The sequence below is a fragment of the Phoenix dactylifera genome, chromosome 12 (genome assembly GCF_009389715.1).
Source record: "Phoenix dactylifera cultivar Barhee BC4 chromosome 12, palm_55x_up_171113_PBpolish2nd_filt_p, whole genome shotgun sequence".
In the NCBI taxonomy this organism is placed as follows: domain Eukaryota; kingdom Viridiplantae; phylum Streptophyta; class Magnoliopsida; order Arecales; family Arecaceae; genus Phoenix; species Phoenix dactylifera.
The window spans coordinates 2047885-2066985 of NC_052403.1; the positions used below are offsets into that span (position 1 = coordinate 2047885).

The 19101-nt window shown below is 36.1% G+C and overlaps 1 protein-coding gene across 3 annotated transcripts; it reads left to right on the plus strand.

The window, feature by feature from the left end:
* The first annotated feature begins 7472 nt into the window (after nt 1-7472).
* Nucleotides 7473-18774, plus strand: LOC103709912 (mitogen-activated protein kinase 15). Of its 3 annotated transcripts, none has more exons than XM_039132274.1 (11): nt 7473-7659; nt 7764-8170; nt 9288-9696; nt 10768-10895; nt 11016-11075; nt 12744-12893; nt 12997-13152; nt 13275-13486; nt 15058-15159; nt 15243-15400; nt 17679-18774. In XM_039132274.1, the coding sequence occupies exons 2-11, from the start codon at nt 8147-8149 to the stop codon at nt 17945-17947; spliced, it is 1668 nt and encodes a 555-aa protein (XP_038988202.1). In that variant the 5' UTR covers nt 7473-7659; nt 7764-8146; the 3' UTR covers nt 17948-18774. The 3 variants fall into 3 exon arrangements, with proteins under 3 accessions (XP_038988202.1, XP_008793664.1, XP_008793663.1); XM_008795442.4 differs by having other exon boundaries at nt 7910-8170; XM_008795441.4 differs by having other exon boundaries at nt 7473-8170.
* The last annotated feature ends 327 nt before the right edge of the window (nt 18775-19101 follow it).

Genomic DNA, 19101 nt, shown 5'->3' on the forward strand with positions numbered 1-19101 from the left:
TAACAAAACAACTTATAACGAATAGAAAATTTTAATAATCTATTTTTATCATATATTTAAATAATAAATTTTAATTATAGTTTATTAAAAATTGTCATAATAGAGCTAAACATTCGCCATTAATATTACCCATGCCATGCATGATATATATTCAATTTTCAATTAAAAATCTTTTAGAAAGTCATTTTCATATGCATGTTCTTATATTTTTTTTTTATAGCTACTAGCTAAGGCACGTATATGTTACACATGAGAGCTAAATATTCTGATGATTTAAGTTCTGTTTGGAAGAGCTGTTAGTAGTAGAGCTTTTGGAAGTAGAGCTGTTTGGAGCAGAGCGTTTATAAAAAGCTGTTTGCTGTTTGGTAACTAGATTTCTAAAGTGCTGTGGCACTTTAACATGTGTTTGGTAAACAAACTGAGAAAGTACTTTTGTGTGACAAAATGACCATAAAGGACATTACCAATATTATATAATAGAGCATAATAAAATATAATATGTATTAATACATAAATATATGATATAGTATAATATTAATGTAATGTGATATAATATTATTATAATATAGTACTATAGCATTATGTATTATAGAATAATAATTTAATATAATATTAAATTATTTAACATAACATATCAATGTATTATGATATAATATAATATTATATTATATTTATAGTATAATACAATAATAAATATATAAAATATTATAATTATTAGTGTAAATTAATTTTTCATCATTTTAATGATCATTTATCTCTCTAACAAATAGAGAGAAAGGAAGAAGAAGATTGAGAGGGAAAGAGAGAAAGAAAGAAGCGGGATAAGGATTTTAGGGGGAAAAATGTGATTTAAATGGGGGTATTTTGGTCCAAAAAATAGCTTCCCGACAAAGCTGAAAACAGCATTTTTGAAAAGCTCCAAATTAGAGCTTCTCCCCAAAAGCTGTTTTCAGCTTCCGGCAAAAGCTAAAACAGTTTTCCGAAAATTTTACCAAACACCATTTTTTATCTAAAAGTACTTTTGGAGGGCCAAAAACTATTTTTTGGCCCTCCAAAAGCTCCCCCAAACAGGGCCTTAGATGGTATAGAAATATAAATCCATGCATCTATATCAAGTTTTTGTTTTTTTAAGTTCCATACGTTACTGCATGTTTAAACCCTAATTGCTTAGAAAAATAACAACTAGTGATTGCACAAATACCTAATGCATCGTAACCTCATCCTACATGGTTCAAACTCCATATTAAGTTTTGATGGATTTCTTCCTAGTTTTCACTTTTCTCCAATAATTTAAAAAAGGTCATACTACCATGTTGGTCCATGCATGATGCCAAACACAGCCACCTTATTGGATTCTCTTTTTCGTCCCACCTCAAAACCATTATCACATTCATAGTCTCCCTTGTACCCTTCACACCCACTCTTATCCATCTCTAGCCTCAAGATTGTGAGGCAGAGGACTCCCCAATAAGCTTAGTTGTCTTCTAGCAAGCTCGACACCAAGCCTTGCCTTTTTACTACCTTACGAGGCCATCTTAGTGCCCTTGTCTCCATCTTGAAGACAAGACCTCTCTCTCTAAAGTCCAAGCCCATCCCTTTCCTCCCCTACTTTGGCCACTTTACCTCAGGACTTGCCACATCTACACTCCATTCATAACACGAGAACCTCATCCTTTATAGCGACGAGCTCCTCGTGATGTTGCAAAACTATATATATCATCTCTCAACCTGAAGACGAGGGATTTCGATCCTCTCGACGCCTCCTCACTGGGTGTTGGGATGTGAGAAAATTTAGAGCGAGATGAAGAAAACTGAAACCTGTCACAAGAGAGAGAAGAGAGTTGGCTGCAATTAAGCATGGAGGAGGAAGAGAGAGTGGAGAAGGGAGTTGCATGCTAGATCACAGAGCGAAGGAAATTAAGAGAGGCTAGGGCGCCATGCATGAAGAAATGAGAGAGGGGGAAGTGAAGAAGATCAGTGTGCGTGAATGGGAGGCAACGTTGCGTGGAGTGCTAAAGTGTTCTCTAGCACTCCCTCTGGCTTGCTTTAATGTTTCCAGATTTCTTTTTCTTTTATTATTTTCCTTCTTTTGACCTTTCCATGAAGTTTTAATACCATTAATCTCTCTCAGCATGGATTACTACTTAGTTTGTGATAGTGAATCAAATATAGAGCAATTGGTGACATAATCTTGTGCGTTATCGACCACCTTAGAAGCACTGGAGTTATCAAGATGTGCCTTATCATGTTGTTTGTCATTATTAGCATGTTTTTGGCAACCTTTTGAAATTTGAAGACAATTTTGTACGTGCCAACCAAATTGTGATCATGTTAGGTTGATCTCCTCCTCCTCCTCCCATGCAATCTTCTTCCTAGAAACTCTTGTTGTCATCAACTACGGCCTATGTGAGGGATTCACAAACATGCAAATTCCATCTCTATTATTGGTGTAACAACTCAGGACCTCATCCAAAATGACTAGCCTGAAAGTATTATTTGGATTTCTTGATCTTGTATAAATACCCAAGATCTACCTAGCGAATAATCGATGTAGGACTAAACACACGCCCGCATGAGTCCTCACATACTCCCCCCGTTTAAGCCCTGACGTCCTCGTCAGGCTAAGGGTTCAAATTCTTTCAAATCTAATCACAAACACCACGATCGGCTCGTGGGCAGCCCCAATAGATCCACGCTGCAGTATCTCCTAGTTCACATAGGTTATGGGCTGGGTCGACTCTAATACCATTTGTAAGTTGTAACAACCCAGGACCTCATCCAAAATGGCTAGCCGAAAAATATTATTTGGTTTTCTTGATCCTGATAAGTACCCAAATCTACCCAGCGAATAACTAATGTGGGACTAAACACACGCCCGCACGAATCCTCACACATATTGTTGCATATTTAATTGAATTCTTATTTTGAACAAAGTTTGCTTATCATTTATCATTTATCAAGGGCAAGAACTCTCTATCCAAACAAGTCTTCTTTAACCTAGAAATTAATGAACCTATAAATGTCTTCGAGACCTACATCTATCAACAATATTATCTACCAAGATAATGACTAAAACCAAAAAAAAAGGTTCTATTCCGAACATCATGAGAAAGAGAGCTAAAGCATTTTAAAGAAAGTGTGACGGAAAAAAATGGCCTGCTCCTGGCTCTGTAGAATTTCTACAGCTTGCTACAAGAGGAGCGCTTTCATTCCCTGCCACCCTCTTTTATAATTGGCTATTCCTTGTCGGCATTCTCCGGACAAGATCTTTCATGATCAATCCCAGAATTGGATAAATAATAATTGGGACAAAAAAATAATAATAATCCAACGCACTAACGATGGACTTTGATTCAGAATTGGCCATCTGGAATGGCAATAACATTCTTCGGATCAATTAACAACTCAAAAGATTTGGCTGACCAAATGACCAAACTTTATCCAACGTTTGTAATTACAATCTTATTTGGTTCGGACATCATAGGTGTTTGGAATCCACAAACCATTCCAATGGATGGTCAAAATTTCTTTGAATATATTCGGCTTGTGCAAAGCTTGGATTGGAGAAGGATATGATTCTTGGATTTCTTTTACTGGAGCTATGCTATTTTTTTAAATTTTTGACTAGTCTGATGCTCTTTACCTTGAAAAATCACACAGGTCTCAAAAAGTATTTGTTATGCATACCCGTCAGAATTTCTTTGTATATATTCAGCTTAAGTAAAACTCAGATTCAAGAAGAATATGATTCTTGGATTTCTTTTGTTGGAGCTATGCTATTTAATTTTTAACTGATCTGATGCTCTTTAGTTGGAAAATCACACAAGTCTCCAAAGGTATATGGAATATGCCCGTCAATATATACAGTTTAAGCAAAACTCGGATTCGAGAAGAATATGATTCTTGGGTTTCCTTTATTGGAGCTATGCTTCTTTTTTTTTAATTATTTTTTATAACTAGTTCAATGCTCTTTACCTTGAAAATTCACACAAGTCTCAAAAAATATATAAAATGAATACGCATTATAATTCAGAGCAACTAAAGGAGCAAGGCTTATTATACTTACCAGTTGTAACAATTTAAAATCTCATCCAAAATGGCTAGTCGAAATGTATTATTTGGGTTGCTTGATTCCATTCAAGTCCTGCCTTGTCAGACTAGGGATCCAAATTCATTCAAATCTAATCACAAACACCATGATCGGCTCATAGTTAGCCCTAATGAATCCGTGCTGCAATGTCTCTTAGTCCACATAGGCTATGGGCTGGGTTTGCTATATACCATTTGTAATAATTCAGAGCCTCATCCAAAATAACTAACTGGAAAGTATTATTTGGATTTCTTGATTCTATATAAGTACTCAAAATCTATCCAGCAAGTAACCGATGTGAGACTAAACATATGTCCGTACGGATCCTCATATTAGTTATTTTAATTATATATGATATGAAATCTATAAATTCTTTCTTGCCAGTTCACTGGTATCAATGGTGAGATTGTTCTTTGAGACTTATCCAGGCCTTCATCTTGCTTGAGAAAATATGACAGGAAAAGAGTTAAAGTTTGGTGACTAGTTAAACCGGAATATCAATAACTAGAGTACGTAGATCAGTTGTAGAAACCCACAACCGACATGGTTGAAGGTGACTTGGCCATGCTGTCACAGTCATGCATGCTTGGGATCCGCTTGTCCTTCCACCCCCATTCTTTTTCCTTCTTTTCTGGAGTGCATATGATCCTCGTTCTTAGGTCCCTTGTAATTTATTAGTTTTTTTGTCCCCACTTATGTCTTGAGGGGTCCACAACGCGACTTAAACTATTGCAGCCACAGAGCTAGGGGTGGCAATTGGGCCGGGTCAGGCATAAACAGGTCGGGTCAAATACAGGTCGGGTCAGAAAACTATAAATCTGAATCCGACCTATTTATTAAACGGGTCAGGAATTACAAACCTGAACCTGACCTGTTTATTAAACAGGTAACCCGACCCGACCCGTTTAACCTGTTTAATAAACAGGTAACCTGTTTACCCAACCCGACCCGACCTGTTTAACCTGTTTGCCCAACCTGACCTGTTTAATCTGTTTAGACCTATTTAATCTGTCCAACCCAACCTGTTTAACCTGCCCAACCTGACCTGTTTAGACCTGTTTAGACCCATTTAGACCCGTTTAACCTGTTTAGACCCGTTTAACCTGTTTAACCCGTTTAACCCATTTAACCTGTTTAGACCTGTTTAACCTGCCCAATAGTTAAACGGGTTAAACGGTTTAAACGGGTCAGACATCTAAAACCCGTATCCGACCCAATTAATAAACAAGTTAAACGGGTCGACCTGTTTACGACCCAAACCTGTTTATGGCGGGTCGAACACGGGTCGGGTTGGCGGGTCGGGTCATATTTTGCCACCCCTACACAGAGCCACTGCCTCCCACTGCACCACATCACCATTTGATTAAAGCGATAGTTTTTTACATAAATACCCTTCTAAAAATTTAAATTAACATAAATATCCTCATAAAATATTATTTTTTATAAATATTCCAAATATAACGATTTTTCTAACACTATTAATAAAAATTATATTTATTTTAATTATAAATTAAATAAAATTTTAAAATTATTTTTTTATCTTCCATCGCAGTAGCTTTATAAATGTTTCTTTTGCACACCTATTCATTAAGTATATTTTAGTTATTTTAATTTAAAATTATTATTTTTTTAACGATGTTAGATTGTGCAGATACATATGCAAAACTAAGAATAAAAAAAAAGATAGTATAGCAAAATAAATATTTTATAAGAATTTTAATAAATATTAATTTTTAAAAAATATTTATATAAAATTTAATATCTAGAAAGGTATTCATGAGAAAACACCGAAGAAATTTAACCTCTTAGCTCTTACATTGTTGCACGCAACCACTAAATTAAAAACATCATGAGAAACATGCAATTTATTAAAATAGAGCATATTAATTAGTTAACAAAACTATCATCAAAAATATTAAGGAAGGAAAGAGACTAAACAGGTCAATTAAGATGACTCCTTTTAGTCAAAGCCAGGTGGACATGCACGTAGCCATCTAGCATCCAGAAATAATATAAAAAATTACAAATAATTAATTAAAATAGAGAGCAATAATATGGCCACACAATCTTGGGTCTCCAACCCTATCATGTTATGCCAAGACGAAAGACCACTCGATTGAAATGAAGGACCCACCAATTGCCGAATTTGGATTGGCTGAGAGTGAACTCACCAAAGTTTGAAGAAAACTCATGTGGCATGGTTCTTGAAAGAATAAAAAAAGTCCCTTTTGTGCAAAAAGGCAAACAGTAACATTAAAATGAAAAGAACAGAGAAGAAAAGAAAAGCTTCATCCAATGCTGTCTACAGTCCACACCATATGTTTCCCACAGTAACCTCTTGCCCACTGCTTCTTCTCAATTGTTTGGGAGTGACCTTAGGGTGCTTGCTGCTAAATTTATTTTGTCCATAAATTTTTCTACACCCAAAATTGCCCCACCAGTGAAGCTAATGGGGCAGCGAACTAGGTGGCTGCTTATGTAGCCAGTTATCCCAGTAATACCTTGTGGGTTGGAGATGAAAAGTTGCACTTGACACTTTGAGGTATTTTGTTTTTCGATTTTATTGGGTATATCCATACTCGTCAGATATGATCCATCCGTCTTAGCAACAACAACAAAAAAAAGCCCCACCAGAAAATAGTGCAATAAGCTGCACAAAAAAATCTAAACATTCTTCTAAATATCAAAATTTATATAAATATCTTTTCAAAATTAATATTTACATGTATATCGATATAAAATACTTATTTTGCTACTTTATCTTTTTTTTATTCTTGTTTTTGCTTATGTGCTTAAAAAATTAACGGTTCCAAATTAAAATAACTAAAATACTTTTAATAGATAGGTGCGTAAAAAAATATTTATAAAACGATCATAATAGAGAACAAAAAAAAATTCAAATATTTATAAAATAAATATGGCTTTTATTAACGAAGATCCATTATATTATGAGCATTTGTGCAAAAACAGTGTTTCATGAAGGTATAAAAATAAATATAAATTTCAAGAAGATATTTTGTAAATTTGAATTATTAGCAAAAAAAAACTCACTATTTCGGCAGAGCGTCTTTTCTTTTTCTAAAAACAATTTTTAATTTAATTCAACATATATTATATTTCCAATAATACCCAGGAGTATACAATGATACCATTTCAAAATTATGTCCAAATATAAAGTTTTTGAATGACACCGAAAAAAAAAGTCGGTAAGTTTACCCGCAAAGAACTTTAACCATCAAGGTGTCGGCCGATCTAGTCTGTCCAATTAGCGAACGCCACTACGGCCGATAAGGCGACGCTAAACTTCTCCGCGGTTTACCATAACACAACCAAGCGCCATCCCACTAGCCTTATTAATATTTCCGTCGGCCCATCCCCTTCCAAGATTCGTTCTCTCCTCTCCTTCCTCCTTCCTGCTCTCAGTTTTTTCCCCCTTCAATTTTGTCCTTTTCTTGGTCAGATTGCTTCAGTGCTTGTAGCGGAGAAGAAGGCAATTTTTTTTATTTTTTTGAGGTTTTTTTTTTTTGCTCAATACCGCTGCAATTTATAAGCTTTCAGGAGAGGAAAAGGTGAGTTTTTTACTATTAAAATAGTTTTTTTTTAATCTCTTTTGGGTGGGAATAGATTAAAAAGTGTAGGAGATGATGGGGACTCCGCCTGGGTTGCATGTCAGGTTCTTGGTTTTCCAATGGAGGGTTGGTTCCAGAATATAAAAATTTGAAGGAGAGAACTGGATAGAATAGGGAGGAGGTTCCAGCTGCCTTCTTTGTCCGATCTCCGACTTTTCTTACACTTATGGGTTGTCCGTCCTTGTTTCAGGAGATTATATCTATTTTTCGGCATCTCCAGCTGTTGTTGGATCTCTTTCCATTTCAAAAATCTTAGCTTTCCATCAATCTTTCGATATTTTCTAGTTCTGTCCCTGGAGGCCTTTTAAATGTGTGATTTTTCGCGATTTCTGGTTGATCGGTTGTCTGTTTGAGCTGTGGTCATAGTGGCAGCTACGGAAGAGAGCGTTGGATGTGTTTCGTTGGTCCTTGAGGCTCCTATGATAAGATGCAGCCAGATCAGAGAAGAAAGGTGAAGTTTTTCCTCATTCATTCTTCTTCTTCTTGATTACTTGGTAGACCATATCGGTCTTACTTTGACTGTTTTTGCCTCCTTTTGTCTACTTTGGTATTCTATTGTTGTATTTTGTGGATCGTGTCTGTCTTTTGTGATGTTTTTCTTTGGTAGGTGAGATCTTTCCAGTTTTTGGCATCTGTGTTGAATATAATATAACTATTCTTGAAAGTGGCGAATTTTATATTCAGAGGATGAAGTGGTGCTCAAATAGACAAGCGGAGAATCAAGAGATTGTTTGAATTTTTCTTTCTCCTATAGCCTTCCTTATCATTTTCAATTTTTGATGCGAATTTTTGAAGATTTCGACGTTTGCAGATTGCGGTGGAATTTCTTGGTTACATACTCAATTTTGTCAAATTTTGTATGCATGTCTCTGTAGAATAAATAATGATGAATTTTCAGTTTGGATGATGTGGTACCCGTACCTCTCGTATGACCCAAGATGTGTGATGATCTTGTACTGTTGGAGATTGGATAAATTAGCCACGGTCATCTGAGAATAGTTTGGATGTGACACGCTGAGAATAGGTTTGTTGCTTGCTGTTTCTCTAGTGACCCCACTCCTGAAAGCATTGAAATTTTCATCTGATAGTGCATTATGCAAACACATGCAATTAGTTCATCTTGCATGTGGACCAGTTTATCTGCTGATGACTTTTTTGCTTCTTTCTGTCTGATTAAAGGAGGGTTATTCTGTGCAAGGCACTGAATTTGTGTAGCTGCTTAATCACTTGCTTGCATAAGCTTTTATTTATCATGCCCGCTTGTTATGTCATGTTCCAGCCCATTAAAAGTTTTAGAAATGCCAACTCCTATATAGAGATATGAAGGATCTATATAAGGCTTGCAAATATATCTTTTGAGAGCATATTTTACCCTTGATTGGGGAGATATCTTTTGGCATTAGTAAAATATCTTTGGGCAACTTCTATCTTTTGGCACATTTTACCCTGATTGTCTTTTTCCTCCCTTTTATATGTTCAAAATTGTAGTTGCTGCTTGTAGTCTCATGCTTTTTATGTAGTTCTAACTGCCAGCCCATATTCTGGACCTGATGACATTGATTATGCAGGCATCAGCAGAAGTAGACTTCTTCACAGAATATGGCGAGGGTAGCAGATACAGGATAGAAGAAGTGATAGGGAAAGGCAGCTATGGTGTTGTGTGCTCTGCTCTCGATACTCATACTGGGGAAAAAGTTGCCATCAAGAAGATCAATGATATCTTTGAACATGTCTCTGATGCCACACGTATACTTCGCGAGATTAAGCTTCTCAGACTCCTGCGTCATGCAGACATTGTGGAAATCAAACACATACTACTGCCTCCATCAAGAAGGGAATTCAAAGACATCTATGTTGTCTTTGAACTCATGGAGTCTGATTTGCACCAGGTTATTAAGGCCAATGATGATTTGACTCCAGAACACTATCAATTTTTCCTTTATCAACTGCTTCGAGGTTTAAAGTACATACACACAGGTGTAGTACATCAATCTTTTGCATGAGTTTTTATTTTCTATTTCATTTGCTTTTTTAAAAGATGCACGTGCTTATGGACATTGCAACCGTGCTGTAAAAGTAAGGGAGGATGATGCCAGAAGCAACCCTAATGTAAAGATTAGTAGCCCAAGGATTGGGGGAGTATAATGCAAGATCAACTATTTATGGTGCAAGAAACATAATTTAGTTAAATACATATCTTTAAATCTAGATGCATAATAGATGCGAATCAACCAACACAAAATGATTTTTGCTCCATATGCTTGTTACGTGATTTACTGGGACTTGTTTCCCCTGCTTTATTCCATTGTTTCTGAATTCTCTTAGTCCAATTATATGCCATAAAAATTGGCTACTCTTAGGAATATGGGGTTGATTTAAGTTGATTAAGGACTAGAGATTTGTATAATTTTGATACGTAGCTGAGTCACACCTACTCTTCAGTCTTGCTCCTGCTTCTGCAGCTGCTTCCAGGTCCTTCATTGTTCTAATATCTTTCTCTTTACTGCATATTTTTTCAAAATCAATCTTCAATCAGGACTTTTGATTTATTTTTTCATCATTTTTAAATCGTTGTTCATGCATTTCTTGAGAATACAACCATAGGAATAAATTATAAAGTATTGCATAATTCTAATCATAAGTTATTACATGTTTCTGCATCTGTTCTTCATTGCCATTCCCACACTTTTTCTTAACTCAGACAACTAAAATGGTCCCTAAATTCGTAAAGCTCTTCATTTGTTATTCATTCAGGGACAATCCTTTAAATTCTTTTCCCACCTGCCCTTTGCTTGAAACATTGGCTTCTTTTGCCTTTTTTTTTTCTTGCTGCTATATAGTGTTTTTGTACTGTATCATGCCAAATGTCAAAACACTAGCAAAAGCATTTAAAGATACTTGAGGTACATAATTATCTTCTTCATCGGGATTATGGTTTTCCAAATCATGCATGAATCACATTGAATGTTGTGTATCGATCTTAATCCAACTTGGTCTTTTTCTTGGCTACTAATTTTATTCTTCTGCTTTCATGCCTATGATTTGCAGCAAATGTATTTCACAGGGATCTCAAACCCAAAAATATTTTAGCGAATGCTGACTGCAAACTCAAGATATGTGACTTTGGACTTGCAAGGGTGGCCTTCAATGACACTCCCACTGCCATATTTTGGACGGTATTTTCTTCTCAGTTAAATATGGCCAGTAGTTTTATAAATAATATCCCTTGGATCTCAACATTGAATTAGCAGTTTGAACAATTGAACTAACCTAATTATTTTTGGCACTACTTGCAGGATTATGTTGCAACAAGGTGGTATAGGGCGCCTGAATTGTGTGGATCATTTTTCTCGAAGGTCTGTAGGATTTATTCATCCTTCATGTTGATTTTTTTTAAAAAAATCAAAGCTCTAATACTGCTTTTGGTGATCTAGATTTTATATGAGCTACTATTTGAAGAATATTTTTCTTTGGCTAAATTTTAATTATGTTCTGTCTTAGTATATTTATAATATTACTTCTGTATTTTATTGGAAAATCAGTGAATGGTCTATGCTTGAATAATTCCCTGCAAAGAAATGTCACCATAACAGTTATAATATTGGAAATGAATGCTTCTCTCTCTTATGTTGCATTATTTAATTACTGAAGATCTAGAAAAGTATGGAAAGTTTTGATGGATATTGACCTTACAACAACCACCAAGTGGTTGGGATGATTAGTCTGGCTCAACCATTATCAATGCACAGTAATTGGACTTTTGTCATCTCTTCTTTATTGAGTTCTTGGTTAAGGAGACGAAAATGATTTATGGGTAGAAGTTAAAATTAAAAATAGGAAAACATTTAATTTGAAACCATGGTTTCAAGTGCTGGCCTGTGCCTTCTGCCATGCACCATGCCAAGCCGTATTGACACTTGGCATGGATTAGCATTGGCATCTATTGAATGCTATTAATAAACAGGGCTTTTTAAATTCCTTATTTTATTTTATTTAATTCAATTTGACCTTATTTTTTAACATGGACAGCTAGCACATGTGTCTTGTGCCTCTGGCATTTAAAACTCTTGGTTAAAACTTAAAACAGTTCTGTAAATTAGAAGACAAGCTTGGAAAACAGGATGGAGGACCAGAATTATAGAGAAGATTTGATGCAGAGGGAAAGCACCTGAGAGGGGCTGCATAAAAACAAACACTGATGCCTCTGTAGTGGGAATCCAAACAAAACTGGTATTGGATTGATTACTGGAAATCAAAGAGGCCAAGCTATTGACAGTGTTCGAGAAGTACAACTTTTCGGATGAGTGCTTTTCACTTGATTTAGAAGATATGACCCCACTTTGGTGGCAAATTGAGATAGATAGTCACTTCAGTCATCATGAAAAAGGGGCGAGTTGCTGGCTATATTCTTGCATAAAGGGGTGATATATCATGAGAGAGCTTGTGGTTTAAATGAACTCTCATAATCTTGCATTGGACTGGTGGATTTGTGACTAATTTTTCCTTGAGCTAGATGAAAGGGGTGGAAGGTCATAAGCTCTCAGCAAAGAGGGGAGCTTGCTGGATGGATGTGGCCCCACATATCAAGTGTTAGAAACTGGGATTTTTTTTTTATAATAATACACTCATGCATGTGTGTCTCTTTTTTGTTTGTTTGTTGATATAGTTGGTGTTTCATGTTCATAGTAATGTTGATAGTGTTTTATGATCTGTGAAACATTTGGTCACATAATGTAACAAAGTATTATTTGCTAGTAATATATTGGCGGATTTAAACATTTCTTGGTATTGCTATTGCTCTATGCCATGGCTAGTCTTCTATTTATCACCATAGCGCTAAGAAAAATGAACAAAATTATATCCCTTACCCAAGCAACCTTAGGCTCTTTTTGCTATATTAGCCTGTGAATAGGCACCTTGATTGTCTCATTGATAAATAAAATTCTGACAATATCTTTGTCCTTAAGTTTGTAAAAGCATCTGTACATCTATGTAATTTAGTTTACCATTTGAATCTGTTGCAGTACACACCAGCAATAGATATCTGGAGCATTGGCTGTATCTTTGCCGAATTATTAACTGGAAAGCCTCTTTTTCCTGGAAAGAATGTGGTCCACCAATTGGATTTAATGACAGATCTGTTGGGAACTCCTTCTCCAGAAGCCATTGCCAGGGTCCATGTCACTTCACAAAAACTCTTTAACATGCATGAGGATGTCCTTTTTAGGTCATGGTAATCTGTAGTAGCTACATTGAACCTTTCTTTACTTTCTGCAGGTACGCAATGAGAAGGCCAGACGATATTTAAGCAGCATGCGCAGGAAAAAACCTGTACCTTTCTCTCAGAAATTTCCAAATACCGATCCACTTGCTCTTCGTTTGCTAGAGAGGATGCTAGCTTTTGAACCCAAGGATCGCCCAACTGCTGAGGAGGTACAGTTAGCAGGCTTCAACTGGATTACCATAGTAGAAATGAAGCTTTCTGTTTCTCCTTTACTTTGTATGTAAATATGCTTGCTCCATCTAAAGAAGCTGATTTTGCCACAAGGTGTCAGGCTTTGGCCGATCCCTATTTCAGGAATATAGCAAAGGTTGAGAGGGAGCCTTCTGCTCAGCCAGTTACCAAAATGGAGTTTGAATTTGAGAGACGAAGGATAACAAAGGAGGATGTAAGGGAGCTCATATATAGAGAAATTCTTGAGTATCATCCAAAGCTGAAGAAAGAGTTCTTGGAAGGGACGGAGTCAACTGGTTTCATGTATCCAAGGTATTTTGCTATAATGACCTAATCCCAAAACTTCGGGACCATTGGAGTCCTGATTCCTATACTCAGTTCCTTTGAGATCATAATTACTGAATATACATGCTGGAGGCTTGTATTGTCGCGAAGTTTGCATCTGGCTTTCCATAATGAAATTACCTAAGATGTATCTATTCTGAACTTTCAATGCACTTATCCTGGTTTATGGGTGCAACTTAGCTAAGCTTGGCAAGCCAGTTCTTGTTCTAGCTTGACTTGTTTATAATCAAGCCAAGCTCAAGCTCAGCTTAATAATAATTTGATACTAACTCCTAGGCTTAAAGTTGACTCAATTAATTTGAAGCTGAAGTCAAGTTGTTAATGAGCAGCTCATTGGCAGGAGCTAGAGCCCCACCATGACTTTTAGTATACATATTTAGCATATCTCAATCATTAGATTCTAAATGAGTTTAGAATGGTGGTAACACTTAGTTACTGAACTACATTGATCTCAAATTATTCTTAAATGATAGACTTTATTAGAAATAATAGTTTAGTTGAAACAAATGTACATGCACATGGGCATCCAGACATACTCATGCATACGAGTCATAAACTATTGTTATGGCAGTTCTGAAGCTAAGCTTGAAGTTAGTTTGAGCTCAGTTTCGGGCTCAAGCTTGTCTCATTTACTAATTGAGCAACTTTTCAAGCCAGCTAGCGGGCAGCTCATGGAACTGACAGCTGTACACAGGTTCACTTCACCATTTAGGTGTTTCTAATTGTTCTCATGATCTTAAGTTTCTTTAAAGCATTCATATCTCATAATGATGCTTGGAGAGAGAGAGAGAGAGAGATGGGTGTATAGTTCTTAGTGGCCGGAATTTTCTACCTAGGTAATGTACCTGTTTCGGATTCTTACCAGAATGTTGAACCTATAGACATTTCCTGAGCAATGACTAAAACTGTTTCTAAAATGTCCACTTTCCCACACATTCCTGGTTATAATTCCTTTTGTCAGTCTGGAACATAACAGTTGTTTTAGGCCTTAGAAAACTCTACATGCTTGACCTTGGATTCTTATAATTATTGAAATTACCTAGAACAAAGCTGCATATGTGCAAACTAAATTGTAAATCTAAAAATGTCTTAGAGAAGTATTCCCTTGATCATTAATTCAAATTATGTTTTCATGGTAATTTAACAATATTTACTTTACCATTGGCTTCAGTCACCTTGTTCTCAAAAATAGTGTAGTGTAATTGTATACCAATAAATATTTATATTGCCATCCAAGTTCTCAACTGCTGGTGGTACTGGTGGACACATAACAAGTCAGGCCAGTACTGGCATCCAGCATGGGTCAGAATGACACCAATTAAATTACTTTTTATTTTTTTGTTTTTTTATTTTGGCATGGAACGGTGTGCAGCACAACATGTGTCACGCTGGCAGGATGGTCACTATCTTTAGAAACCTTTTTGCCATTAATTAATTAGTCTAGAACATCTAATTCCCACTTTTTTTAAACTCTTCTTTCTTAGCCATCAGTGTTAGTGAAAATCTTGAAATTTAGATTCAACTAATTTTGTTTGCAGTGCTGTGGATCACTTCAAGAAGCAGTTTGCTTATCTTGAAGAGAACTATGGAAATGGTGCAACTGTTGCCCCACCTGAGAGGCAACACGCGTCATTACCCAGGTACCTGATATTTCATGCTTGAAGATAGCCAAAGGAATCGGTTTCTCTTTGTGTATGAAACTGATTCAGCTTTGTGTGCATAGGCCTTGTGTTTTTTATTCAGATAACAAGATGCAGAACTCAAGGGACATTACAGAAGATTTTTCTAAATGTTTAATCAAGGAAACTGAGAAGCCAAAACCAGAGAATTGCATGGTCCCTATGACAAGGGCTCCACTTCAAGTTCCCCAAAGATTCCAAGGTAATATAGAGTTTTCTTACAATTTTTCTGCAGCAAGTGAACTTGTTGGCTCTATTTTCCATACTTCTATATGTAATTTCAATTAGTGGATAGCATTTAATCTCATGGGCTGTTTGATATTGAAGATAATCTTAATATACTTTATGGTAGGCATGTTAAAGATATTCATCTGGGAGCTTGATCTCTAAAATAATAAATAGAAATTAAATGACATTTTGAAAGAATAGGAAGAATCATGTGAATTCCACCAATAATATTACTCCACCAAAGAAGCAAAGCTAGAAAGTGATTTAAGTGTCATATAGTTGGCCTGGAGAGCTAACTATGCAACATTGAAACAGCCACCATTATTATGCTTCTGAATGGGGTCAATTTAATTGGAGAACTCTAAGAAAGGGGGATATGCAAATGGATTGCTTCTTCCTGCACTTAATTCAAGTAATCCTAGTACTGCCCCATCTTGCCCCCTTTTCTCAGACTTTTGCCTTATATGATCTTCTTTTCACATTACCTGTCGATCTCAAGAGGTCTTCTTATCTGTGCATTTTGTTGTCATCCATTAATGTACTTGTTTCTACCCTTGTCCTTGTTTTACAATGCCTTGGTCGAAGTATCCTCATCTCCACTATTCATGAATGCTCGTCTCTTTATTTCTGAAGCATGTTCGGTATAGCAGTGGCCACCTTGATCATTCTCTTATAATGTTACTCTTAGTCTTCCTGATATGCTTCTGTTGTGTAGCATCGCTATAGCTCCCCCTCCATATCATTTGGTCCTTTTCTGATCTTTTAAGCCCAATATATATTGTTAATGCATTCCTTAACAGTTTAAGCTTTTGGGGCAAAATGATTAGTTAACATGATATTAGACCTATGGTTGCTGAAGGTCGTGGGTTCAATATGTGAAAATGACTGGTGCCTCGTCGTTAGCAGATTGTTTTCTCTATTTTGGTTTGCCCATCTTTTTATCTCCTCATTCTTTGAAGTTTACTCAATAACTCCAATTTGGAGTAGTCTAGTCTATTTAAATGACAGTTCACAAACAGCATACACCATGTTACCTCCTCTTGGATACTAATCTGCTAATGCATCTATCATTACTAGTACAAAAGGGTGGGTCAATCGAAACAAACTTGACGTGGGAGGATGTTAGTGCAAAGGAGTTGCAATTTATTAGCAGATTATATTGGAGAGCTACTGCTATAATAGCAGTCATCTTGCATGTTCATAGTTTGGGAAAATCTTGTTGCCTTTTTTTTTATGGTTAAGCAAATCTGCTGAATTTTTTCCCTGAATAAGTTAAACAGAGTCCATTATTTACTGTAAATTTCAAAAAAAAAAGAAGAAAGAATAGATCTGAACATTTTACGCACATCATCTTTTAGTTTTTCTTCTTATTCTCCTTTAAATAATCTGTCTGTCTGTCTCTATCTCTATATGTATGTATGTATGTATATATATATATATATATATATATATATATATATATATATATATATATATATATATATATATATATATATATATATATATATATAGATGTTAACAAATATTAATCTCTTCAATGTTACTAATCCATTAGACCAGAGAAGATGGATCAAACAAGGTTAAAGTGGCATAGTTAAGAAATAGATGGATACAAACATAACAAACCTTCTTTTCACAAACATGATTCTTTTTTAATGCCCGTATTCTTTATCCCACTTATTTTTGGAAACTATGTCCTAGAGAGAGGATTCCTTGAATACTTCTTAGATGCATTGTCTTTTGGATGGTATTATGGATGAAAAGGAGCTGTGTTAGTGGATCCTGCTACTTCATTTATTGTCAACGATGAGCTTGTGGATCCTGTCACTTCATTTGTTGTCAACGATGAGCTTATGGATCCTATCACTTCATTTATTATCAAGAAGTGCAAGGTATTGGGAGCCTGCAATTTTTTGTGAAGTTTGGTTATGAACTGTAATACCGTATCATGCTGATTCTTTTGAAACACTTTTTCTCAGCTTTTCTACTTATCATGACTTCCTTTTTCTTCTAATTTTACTATTGCCACGGTCAATTACTTGATTCAAATTTGATGCATATAAACAACTCAGAAAGACAGTAAATGCTACAGAACTACCATAACAGATCAATAATTTTCACTTGCATTTATTAAATAATGACCTAATAGTTTCAGTGGATTTTGCATGTTTTACTGTGTTGTTGCAAAACACAGCTTTTCTTTGGCCACTGAATGATGTGAAGCTCATTATGGATATTGCTTTGCGTGACAGGTGCTGCTGCAAGGCCTGGCAAAGTTGTTGGATCATTGTTGCATTACAACAACTGCACAACCTCGGGTTCTGAGCTGTATGAACAGCGAAGAGCTGCCAGAAATCCTGCCATCCCTGCACAATATGCATCTTCATATCCCAGAAGGAACCCAAGCTGTAAGATTGAGAGAGGAGATGAGGGAATTGAAGGACCTAATATTGTGCAGCCAAAGCCTTATGTTGGAAGTAAAGTGGCTGCAGCTCATGGTGGTCCTAGTAGTCATTGGTAATTTGTTAGATTACAGATATGCAATTAGTTCGCATGTCATGACATCAACTCCCTGGTGAACTCAGATTGTTCCATTGTCATCATATTCAATATTGCTCGTGCATTGCCAACTGTACAGACTCACTATCAAGAGATAGGACTCTCATTTAATTTCGCTCTGGTATCAGACTGGGAGTCGGGGTTGAAAGATTGTAAAGGTATCCATGATGGGAAGAATTTGGCTTGGCTGAGAAGGTTGTAATACAGCTTACTGACATGACTCTGGCTGTTGGTGTTGCTGTTGCTCGATGTTGAAGTTCATAGTCTGAAGGCAGTTGCGACACTAAACGACGACAAGGTGGGCTACATTGGGCTATATAACAACTGTTATTCTTAAGTCTTTATTTGAGTCAAAGGATTAGCAGGATGCCATATTTGTTGTATTGTATTATCTTATATCAATGCTGCTAGATGCTGCTGGCACACTTCAGCCTGTTGCAGTTGGCTTGTTATTTTAATATATGCCATTTGTCACTCTCTTTTACATTTGGAACAATTGAGCAGATTGTATGGGCAACCTTGCAGTGCTTGAAGTGCTTCCACAGATGAACGTCCTACACTGAGAGCAGGATATCCCATATTTTAGGGGGTAAATGCAGCTGTGATATTCTAGGATATCCCATGCGTGGAACAGGAAAAGTAGCTAAATAGCATGCTGAAATAGGTGGTAATAAAGCTCTTTTGATGTTGGAATTACCAGGGGGAATTGTTAAAGCCTTGTGCCTGGGGTGGGTTGTGTGACAATTCTGATTATTGTATTCATAAAAAAATGATTTGCACTATCTTGAACTGTTGGGAAGCCTTCGAAGCTGTGGGTACATATGTTGTTCATGAGCATGATAAATCGTAAATGCAGGATATCTTATGGATGCAGGATACAACTAAGTGCTTGATGGACTATTGAGCTGTCTGGAATAGTGTGTTGTAGCTTTATGATAATGCAACTATGGAAGTTTCCATCTCGAAGATGTTTGAGTAAATATGCTTGCATGAATATGATATGCGCTTTACAAGCGAATATATGCAGCCAATACAAGGAGCAATTGTGATTTGATGACATTTCCTCTGGAGTATGTGGTAGGAAAGCTTCATAGTTTGCATGAGAAAGGTGTCTCC